Here is an 11,226-nt window from a genome sequence, read left to right on the forward strand (position 1 = left end):
CAAGATGGCCAGTACCTACAAGCGCTGGAACCACACTGGTCCAACATTTTGTGTTGTCTGGGATGTTTGTATCGCAACGTGTGGATCACATAATTATGAAATTAATTATCATTTATATCTTGGTGTCTTATTGACAAACGCATCGTAAATAAAAGTCACTAAGTTTAGAAAGAAAGCACTACAGTTCTATTTTACCGTATTGAGATGCCATTCGGGTTGATAACCCTGACCGTCAGACCTGATGTTAACTAAGCACACTTCACCAATGTCGTCCGTTGTAACATTGAAGGTATCAAAACTATTTCTCTCAAAGTTGTTGGCATCATTGTCTATTTTCATTTCTGCGGAAGATCCGTAACTTCCATGGAGAGTAATAAAGATACCGGAGTCAGTTCTCTCGTTATCCATGTCCGATGTATAAGTTGTAATCGTCCAATGGACCCCTAGAGAAATAAAACACACAACGAATATGTTAAAATTCGATTCTTCCACATCGTTCCATTTACTGTTCAAGTGTATAGCTTCAGACGTTCCCCTCCTAACATAGAGGATGACATAGACATTGGAGTGTGTAGCCGCATCAGGTATCTTCAATGTGTACACAATAAATTTCTACCAAAAAACAAAATCAATTAAAAATGAGTCTCACATTCATTATCTATCTTTTCTGTTTTTCCCTCACCCCTCACCCTCCCAATTGCTCTCCTGAAAGAAATATTTCTGCTTGGATTATTCTAATCTTCTGTTTTATTCTGACAAAGATATTTCTGTCTGTGTACTGTAAGTGTTTTTGTGTATTCGTAATGCACATTACAATCACTGTTACCTTGAACACCAAAACCTTGAATGAAGCAGAGCAGAAAGACGAGAGGCGACATCATGTTGCTCCCACTCGACGCCAGCGGCTCCACTTGTGGAAACTTTCTAAAGACAGTCTGTGATAACGAATATATATACTTACTACACATTTTACTTTCGGTCATGTGACTTCATCAATATTTCTATTGCATTGGAGCACAAAATCGCACAGAGGGTTTGTGTATAAAGTAAAAGAAAAATTTAAAAGATTATTTGTCATATAAAATAATACTCTTCATTTATCATTTTCACATTATTTTGTCAGTGCTGCGGCATCGAAAATAATTGCAGTAGTAAAAAAGACGATGGTATCAGTGCCCAGAGCTCGTATCACATGAAAATTAACTTGCATTATATTTGTTAGTGCAACGAGAGACGATGACTGTATGATGTGGCTAAAACAGATGGTGCCAACAATATTGCACACGTCAGCTTAAGATCTCAAAATATGTTCCTTTTCATTTTATTCTTTTTTATTCTATACCTTTATGTTTTTGAAGAATGTTTTGATGTCTTAACTTTTCAATTATTTTAAAAAAGTCTAAAATATAAGCCTTGAAGGAATATAAATCTACAATCATATACAAGAAGTACATCATATTATTTTTGAAGGATTTGCCAAAATGTTTGTTGTAACAGCTTTTATACAATACAATACAATACAATACAATACAATACAACTTTATTAATCCGCAAGGGTTACTACAGGTATGATGACACGCCAGCACACTAGTGGAAGATTATATGTAGGTGTTTAAAGGGAATAGATTCTGGCGACACACACACACATGTGCACACACACCCACTCATATAGCAACACAGCAACAGGAGGTTCAGTGTGCACCCCGCACATGGTCACCTCAGGCTGACACATCATCACAGCTAGTGGAATTGAAGAAGTGGATGGCTCGTGGTTCATGTCAGTGTTCACATCCCATTTAAGTTTATCATCAAAGATAATACCTAAATACTTATAAGTGTTGACTATCTCAATGGCATCACCATGGATAGTGCTATTAACCACAACAGGTCTGTTCAGCCTAAAGTCAAAGATCATTCCCTTTGTCTTTGAGACATTCAAGTCAAGAAAATGTTCATCACACCAGCGTACAAAAGCAGGAAGAGCGCCACTGTGAACGTGTTCATGCTCATACAAGAGAGACAACAAGGCAGTGTCATCAGCAAATTTTATAAGAAAGCTTCTATCAACAGTAGCTCTACAGCTATTAGTATATAGTATGAACAATAGTGGGGACAAGCAGCAGCCTTGAGGGGAGCCTGTACAGGTACCAGTAATGTCGGAGAGAGTACCATTAACGAAAACTCTTTGCTGCCTGTTGGTTAAGAAGTCCAGGATCGAGAGAGTTAATTGATGGGACAAATGGAAGTCTGAGACTAGGCTCTCTGCTAATAAGTGAGGTTGCACGGTGTTAAAAGCAGAGGAGAAATCAGCAAAGAGAAGCCTTGCATGAGCTCTAGGTTTCTCCAGATGTTTGTACATAGTATTCAGCAGGAATAGCTTAGCATCATCTACACCTCTCCCAGCTCTATAGGCAAACTGCAGTTGTCAAGATATTTATCAACAGCAGTCAAACTTCACGCCTGACAATTTTTTCCAGCGTTTTCATGATAAGTGACGTAAGAGCAACTGGTCTGAAATCATTGGGTTGACTGGGCCATCTGACAAGTGCCTCGAGCGCATTAACTTTGTTGCGGATGGACTGAACATTTGAGAGAAGAACAGAAGGCAGCGGTGGAGATCTTCGCCTGTCGTTAAGGTCAAATTTCCTCAATCTGCGCCGAACTCCCCCTCTCCTACCTGTCTTCCGCTTACTGTTACGGTGGGAGGCCGAGTCCCGAGGTAAGATTTCAGCAGGAAAGTTGGACGTGTCCGCGTGGAGATTAGCCGAAGACGGGATGAGCGCAAGCAGATAATAACGGTTGAACGGCATTATGGCCGCCCGCCATCTTGACAGCCAGTTACACACGAAGGCGAGAAAAAATTGTCAGAAGCAACCCAATCAAACACACCACGTGACAATTGTAGATCCACCGTCCTAGTAGATTCCCTTGCGCGTAAGACACACTGGACTAACTGAGTAATGATGTGAAAAAAGGATTTGAGAAACTAAAATGCTAGCGAGCTTCGCCAAGTCGCACGTATAAGGAGCGTCCTTGACCTCACTAATCGTAACTTGAAAACTGTTTAGTTTGGCGAGGTGTACACAGCCCGTTAGAGAAGAATAGAAAAGAAGATTGGTAGGAGGTTCCCCAGAGAAAAGAGAACGAAAGTTGGTTTACAAACTTTTGCAGACACAGTTGCACTTCTATTTGGCTAATGTATATGTTAGCAGTAAGCTTTCTCCTTTTTTCTCACACATTTTCTATGATTATAATAATTATGGTTTCATTACTGAATATTTTCCTTTTCTTAGATTGATAGCCATTGATTAGATGAATTTTTCTTTCATACACACATAAACAAAAATGCAGACAGTGAGTAAAGATGATGTAGGTGGTAGGGCGGTGGTAATTATTTATCTTTTTCTAGTCTTTTGGATAATTATATTTTCGGCCATTAGACTTTATCAATATTTCTCTTGCATTTGAGAACGAAATAGCACAGATGGTTTGTGTATAAAGTTGAGGGAAAATTAAAAAGATTATTTGCCATATCAAAACATACACTGGATCATTTTCACATTATTTTCTACGTTCGGCAGCATCGAAAATAATTGCAGGTATTAAAAAAGACGATGGCATCAGTGCCCAGAGCTCGTATCACATGAAAATTAACTTGCATTATATTTGTTAGTGCAACGACAGGCGATGACAGTATGATGTGGCTAAAACAGATGGTGCCAACAATACTGCACACGTCAGCTTAAGATCTCAAAATATATGTTCTTTTTCTTTTTATTCTATACCTTTTATACTATACTTTTATGTCATGCATTTCCAGCAATTGTTCACATCACCAACTATTGTGCAAGTTCGATAATATAAACTAGTGGTTCTCAAAGTTTTCCGGACCGCCAAGGCTTAAAAATCAGTCTGTACAATAAATTTCAAATTTAAATTGCCGCTTTTGTTTCATTTTAATTCAAAACTAAATGTCGTTTTGTAAAAGTAATATAGTAATAAGATGACATAAAACTACGTGTACCTCGTTCTTTGTAATTAAAATGTTAATGCGAGGAATGCATCACTTTCAACATCACTTTGCTGACATATGACGACTGTCAGCCGCGGACCACACTTTGAGAACCACTGATATAAACGATAAAGGAATGTGTACTTCTTGAACTTTCTCCTTCTTTTTATATGTTTTCTATAGGTGTCACGGATAGTTTAATACACGTCCATTACTTCTCAACTCTATCTGACCTTTACACGTTTCTCCGTTTCAGAGGCCCTGTCTGTTAACTACAGACTTACAACTACTAACGACAATGTCGATAACTTTCCAATTCTTTTAAAAACGACTAAAATATAAGACTGGAAGGAATGTCAATACACAATCATATACAACAAGTACATTATATTATTTTTGAAGGATTTGCCAAAATGTTTGTTTTAACAGCCGTTATTCGTAACTTGAAAAACGTTTAGTTTTGCGAGGTGTACACACAGCCCGTTAGAGAAGAACAGAAAAGAAGATTGGTAGGAGGATCCCAAGATAAAAGACAACAGAAGTTGATTTACAAACTTTTGCAGAGACACTTGCACTTCCATTTACATTTGGCTAATGTATATGTTAGCAGTAAGCTTTCTCCTTCTCACGCATTTTATATGATTATAATAATTATGGTTTCATTACTGAATATTTTCTTTTTCTTAGATTGATAGCCATTGATTAGATGAATTTTTTTTCATACACACATAAACAAAAATGCAGACAGTGAGTAAAGATGATGTAGGTGGTAGGCCGGTGGTAAGGACGCGTACGTCGAGCTTTTTCTCTACAGCCGCGCTCGACTTCACAGGCAAGTTGACACGTGATCACACCCTCCCGCTCTGTTTTCCTTCCCCTCTGTCTCTCCCCCTTCCCGCGTGTAGCTGCGACAAGTCAAGGTACAGGGTCAGAGGTACAGGGTCAGAGGTACAGGGCGCAAAGGACGCATAAACACAGAAAATTCAAGGAGAGAGTTGGAGAAACAGGTCTAAACGGAGAATCAAGGAGAAGGATACTCACTCGTAGATATGTAGGTGTAGAGAATGAACAGACACGATAAAATTGACCGGTGTACATGGAACAAACAAGGGAGTGGTAGAGAAACAAAGAATTGAAGGAAGGAAGGAAGAGATGCGTAGACACAGAGCAGAATTTGGTAATAGAGGATACCTAATAAGTTACCACGTGACACGTTCTGTTAATAAGCATGTCGAACTTTTTAAGCTTGATTCAACATTGGTTTGCTCTGACTTTTGATTGTATACATATTTGTTTCTTCTGATGTGATTTTTGCATATAAGTAGCTAAGCATTTACTTTTATTGATAGCAATGTGTGAATAATCTGACCAAGCGATTGAACTTGTCATTAAGCAGAGACCTTTTTTTAGTAGAACAGATGAACCGGTTACTAATATGTTCAGACTTTTAATCTGGTGACTGGTTGAAGAGGTGGAGACAGCGACACGGCATTCAACAAGAAAGGATCAAAGGCGAAATGAAGTCAGCAGACACTGTGGACCCGGCTGTGGGCAGCCCACCTTCCTCCTTAGCTGAGCTCATGTGGTTCCCACATCCTTTGCCTCGCTCTCTACTGTTCTTTTCCGTCTGCTTTCGTCTCCCAACTCTCCTCTTCCCCTGACCGTTCCTTGTCTGACGGCTCCACGTGCCCTCCCCCTACAGACTTGTGGGATGCAGCAAGATTTTGTCTACATGACGAGTAGTCAGGAAACTATAACCGGACAAACATCTTCACAGACACAAGCATGGGGTCACGTGACTACCGTCAACTCTAAACACTAACCACTCGTTCTCACCTATGTCGTGTGACGTGTTTGGCACCCGGATGTTAGGTTACAGTTCGCAGGACCACACACCAACTGCAGTTCAAGTGTCTCTGTATGTCTAAGTGTCGCCTACACAGACTGTGTCAAGACTCGGCTACAAAGTTCATAGTAACTCGTGTACAGGCCGGTCCTTGTCTTTTTTCGTCAGCTTCTCTACTCTGATGTTCTTGCCGATGACCGCTGTCATCATTTTAAAAACTGTTTCAGAACAGCTCCAGTGTGTTGTTAATTTAAAAGTGAAAATCAAATGTTGAAAGTTGTGAGACAGTGTGACATAAAACAGAGGGGGGAGAGTCTGTGTGACATGATGCAGTGTATGGAGGCCACTGAATGTAATAAACAACTTCAAACATTAGCATAAGGTCATGTGACTAATGTTCTCTGTTTTGTATCTGTAGTCTATAAACAGTCATCACTTAAGTCACAATATATGGTAAACTGATGTCGTTTGCTGTACAAGTCAGTTCTCGTATCTCCCAATATGTGTTTGTGTGTGTGTTTGTTTTACATAAATCCTAATTTGCCATAATACACACTTGTCATGTCTTTCGCTCAAATTAGCGATTGGGTTAGATGATCCGGGTTTGTTGGGCCACCTTTATCTCTTTCTGTATATCGCGGGTGATTTTCATGTATTCTGCCTCTACCTTCAAGCTAAAGGCCCATCAGGGTCGCAAAGGTCAAGACTTTCTGTTTCTGTTTCTTTGCATGACACACTTGCGAATTTCATCAGCCTAGGCCAAGTGTATCTCTCTGATTAGACTTGAGAGACTGTCCACATCACATTCAATTAGACAGAAAATGTCTATACACCTTGAGCCCGAAAGAACTAAGCAAGATTTTGTTCTTTATCTTTCTTCCGGTCAAAGCGAGTTGGGCGAGCGAAGTTTTCACCTTAGGTTCGTTAAGACGATGTTGTAGTCGCTATTGCGAGAGATAACACGTGACTTTAATTTGTGACTGTGAAATTTAACAGCCGTAGAGTTTGAGTTTGGTTTTTTTTTACCAAGATCCGAGTTCACACTGTTCCAGCCAATGGATTGATATGAGTCTGGGCTGACTTTAACGAGAAAGTACCCGATGATAGTGAGGACGTCCTTTCTAGGTACCACTCTCATCGCCTTCTCTAACTGCTGGTACAATAGTTCTATGAATAGAAGTGCGAGCGTACATCTGAAAGATGGTCATATTGTGGGACTAGTAGCGATGTCGATGGAGATGAACCTGTTAGAGATGAGGGGACAAACTGTAAACTGACTTTGCCACCTTTTTGTGGACAAGAAAACCTACGCCATGTTGGTGTTTGGACACCTCGCGCTGAACCACAATCCGTGGCCCTGGTCCGTCCATCAATGTTATTGCAGCGGCGAGTTTTACGACAGTTCAATCTAGTGATGTAGTCATCAAAGAGAAATAAGAAGGGGAGGGAACTATCGTGTCAAGCAAGGAAATCAGAAAAGTAAAGCATTTAACAGCAAGCAAAGGCAGTGATTTCCCTTGACACACCCATCAAAGCTAAACGTGTGTGTAGATCAATCAGCAGTCAAGGTGATTTAATTTTAGTAAGAAACTTTGTAATAATTGTTGACGGGGTTTTCTTGTTTGCTTTTTGGTTTGTTTGTTTGTTTGTTTTATTTCAGAAAATAGCGTAATGCTTCCATTCTGCGGAATTTCGTCTGCTTAGTTTTACCTGAAGATCCTTCGGTCAATGAATTATAAAATTTCTTTATTTGACTTTGATAGCAGCAATATTCTGTAAGCAACGAAAGCATTTAATTCAGTGAGTTATTGGCGCTCTCTTTCTTCATCGCTCCTAATTGTCTGTTCTTTTATGTCTTACACTATATGAAGATTTTTAGAGTACAGGTAGTCCTCGACTTACGACGGGGATGCGTTCTTACCACGGCGTCGTAAACCGAATTTCGACGTAAGTCGGATCATACGTTCACACAGTGCTGTACCATGATAACAGTACAGTACTGCAAACACTTAGCCTATCCAAACACCTATCATAACACAGTATCCTACATAATTATCAATAAACATAAGTACAGTAAAATGTTGTAGTACAGAACGTTTAATAATGAAATAATGTACTGTAAGGGCTGTAACAGTAATAAACAGTGTACAGTACTGTAATAAACAAAGATAACAATTCCAAAGAGAGAACAGGCTTGCTTATTGGGAGGAAGCTGCAGAAGGCGCTGGAGATACTGGGGCAGGTGAGTCAAGAGGTAGCTGAGGTAGAGGATACAGGTACAGGATCTGTTGCAGGCCTCTCTACCTTCTTGAAGTACTGCTGCAGTTTAGTTTGGAAGGAGACCATCTTCTTCTCCTCCAAGATCTCCTTGTAACACCTAAGGGAATCCATGACTCCTCTGGCAACCCTAGTGTACCTTTCCATGTTGTGATCCTCAGCCTCAAACCTTGACAACCCTTCCTGTATCAGGGCAAAACCTGCTGCCAAGCCCTGCCTTGTAAATCTCTTAGGTTCTGGGGTTGGTATGTCTTCCTCTTCCTCTATCATCTGATTCTCCAGTTGAATAAGGTCCTCAGCAGATAACTCCTCTCCATGAGATGCCAGTAGCTCTGTGACATCATCCTCCTCCACCTCCAAATTCATTGTCTTACTCATATCAACAACGTTCTTTATGACGCTAGTCACTGTCTCTTGGACCTCTTTGACATCATTCACAAACTGAGGACACAGTTTTTCCACACACCATTCATACTGGTCTGCTTAACCTCATCCCAGGAATCACCAATGTTATTCACAGCATCAAGGATGTTGTATGTTTTCCAAAAGTCCTTTAGAGTCAAGTCCTTATTCTTTTCAGTTGCTGCTAAAGCATTACCAATGACCCTTCGGAGGTAGTAGGCCTTGAATGTAGCAATGACTCCTTGGTCCATAGGCTGTATTAGGGCAGTGGTATTAGGTGGAAGGTAAACCACCTTGACATTAGGGTTAAAGTCATCCAGATGGGCAGGGTGTCCAGGGGCATTGTCCAGAATTAGCAACACCTTAAAGGGGATATCCTTAGAGGTACAATACCGCTTCACGTCTGGCACAAAATGGTTGGTGAACCAGTCATCAAACACTGCAAGTGTCACCCATGCCTTCCTACAAGACTTCCAGATAACTGGTAGTTGACCCTTTGAAATACCCTTGAGTGCCCTTGGATTCTCAGCCTGATACACCAGCATGGGCTTCAGTTTGTATTCACCAGCAGCAGTGCCCCCAAAAAGCAAAGTCAGTCTCTCCTTGCCAACTTTATGACCTGGTGCTGACTTCTCCTCCTTGGCGATGTACGTACGGTTAGGCAGAAGTTTCCAAAACAAGCCTGTCTCATCCACGTTGAACACTTGTTGAGCACAGTAACCACCCTCCTCAATTATCTTAGCCAATGCATTAGGAAACTCAGTTGCTGCTTTCTCATCAGCACTAGCAGCTTCACCTTGCACTTTAATGTTATGGAAATTGGCACGATCCTTAAACCTCATAAACCAACCCCTACTCGCCACAAATTCTTCACTTTCCCTTCCTTCCCACTTTTTTCTTTTCAACGCCTCAAACAGTCGCCTAGCCTTCTCCTGAATAACCATAAAACTCACAGGGATACGGCGTTGATTTTGGTCTTCCAACCAAAGCGCCAATAATCTTTCCATCTCAATAATAATAAGCCCACTACGTACGCTTTGTTATCACTGTCGCTTTCATAGAAGCAGATCCTTTCACATGTTCAAGGATGCGATCTTTATCCTTGATAATCGTAGCGACAGTCGAACGACTTAGTCCTAATGACCTGCCAATTTCTGTTGCTGTTTCCCCCTTCTCAGATTGCCTTATGATATCCACTTTCACCTCCATGGTGATGGCCTTCCTTTTCTTTGATGCACTGTTATCAGATGAGTCTAACTTTCGTTTGGGAGCCATAATGAAGGGTGTTATGGCGTGCAGGAGACTCGTTTTCTTCGTGTAACCGGATACAGTGTACAGTACAGTACTGGACTCTATGACTTCCGCCGCACGTGGAATAAGGCGCACGTACAGTTTGACTTACGACCCTAACCTCGTAAGTGGGAATGAGTGTCGTAACCACGAAACGACGTAAGTCGAGACCGTCGTAACCCGAGGACTACCTGTAAATGACAATATTTTGTTGCCCAAATTTCCATTTGCTTCCATTTCATGTTATTATTGTCTATTGGAAAGGGAGCGGTATCTTGATTATTGTTGACATCCAGCGAATATTTTGTGACAAGATATGAAGTAATGTCACTCATGATAACGACACTAGGCTTTTAACTATTTTTTCTCCTTCTGTTGTTTTTCAATCTCATGTCTAACTTTCTACTCCACCAAAGAAAGTACAACAGACAACAACACTCGCACACACACACACGCACACACAGAAACAGAAAAGGTAATCAAAACACAAACAACAAATTCGAATGTTCCATTTTGATGTTTACTATAATACTCATTTCTAAAAGTCTAATTTATTTCATTTTATCAATTTTCAGAGAAATGAAGGCAGCACACCAGTGGATGTTTAGTCCTGTCACACTGTTGAGTCCAAAGCACCTCTTCCATCTCCTGCTGACCAAAAGAAAACTGGCGAGAAAAGAGTCTGGCAAGAACATTGAATATTGCTAATACCTTAGAGATGACGACACATGAGACAAAATAATAAAAAATACAGCCTTTTATGTTAGCCTTGTGAAAGGAAAGTATAAAAGTAGAAGAGCGCAAGAAATAGTGGAAACAAATAAGAATGTTGTTGTAATTAAGGACAATTCTATTTGATTAACATAATTTTGTTGCATTTGATCACGATGAATATGTATTATAATGTCATAGACTGCACAGTAGTGCACATTGCACTCTATTTAACCAATAGCATTTTTTACTTTGAGAATTTCTTTCCTTCTGTTTTATTTTTAAAAAAGCCATAGTTTACAGATGAAAAACCTAAAAAAATTAAAAGACTAATGCTAGCTTTAGGAAAAAAAAGTTACTTGTTATTCCAAATACTCATCCTGTTAGCTGATAACAGCACTGCTACAGGTTTGTTTTTTTATCAGTTACACTCTCTTAACTGCCTCTGACATATACACATTGTCTTCCCTTGACTGTCGCGTGACCGCGACGAAGCCAGCCGAACTTCAACTGAGCGCAGACCATACACAGAAATGACAAAGACAAAATTCACGTAACAAACAAAACTAATTTATTAGCCACAAAAATAATACTGATAGGAATCAAAAATCAAACACTCCACACTCTCACATGAACAAATATAGATCAGCGCGAACAATCCAACAAACAAAAAATAGATAAATTAAAA

At 40.1% G+C, this 11,226-nt stretch overlaps 1 protein-coding gene across 1 annotated transcript; it reads right to left on the minus strand.

The window, feature by feature from the left end:
* Positions 1 to 8,569: 8,569 nt before the first annotated feature.
* LOC112568400 (tigger transposable element-derived protein 1-like) lies at positions 8,570 to 10,064 on the minus strand. Its single transcript, XM_025245701.1, has 2 exons — positions 10,019 to 10,064; positions 8,570 to 9,219 (listed from the first exon to the last, which is right to left on the minus strand). The coding sequence occupies exons 1-2, from the start codon at positions 10,062 to 10,064 to the stop codon at positions 8,570 to 8,572; spliced, it is 696 nt and encodes a 231-aa protein (XP_025101486.1).
* Between the last annotated feature and the right edge of the window lie 1,162 nt (positions 10,065 to 11,226).

This window comes from Pomacea canaliculata, linkage group LG7 (genome assembly GCF_003073045.1).
Source record: "Pomacea canaliculata isolate SZHN2017 linkage group LG7, ASM307304v1, whole genome shotgun sequence".
In the NCBI taxonomy this organism is placed as follows: domain Eukaryota; kingdom Metazoa; phylum Mollusca; class Gastropoda; order Architaenioglossa; family Ampullariidae; genus Pomacea; species Pomacea canaliculata.

Bases quoted from the DNA above. Each gene is read 5' to 3' on its own strand.
- LOC112568400 (XM_025245701.1), bottom strand. From the start codon at position 10,064: ATGGAAGCAAATGGAAATTTGGGCAACAAAATATTGTCATTTACAG. The intron at 9,220-10,018 runs GTAGTCCTCGGG...TGGATGAGACAG, and splicing joins CAAAATATTGTCATTTACAG to GCTTGTTTTGGAAACTTCTG.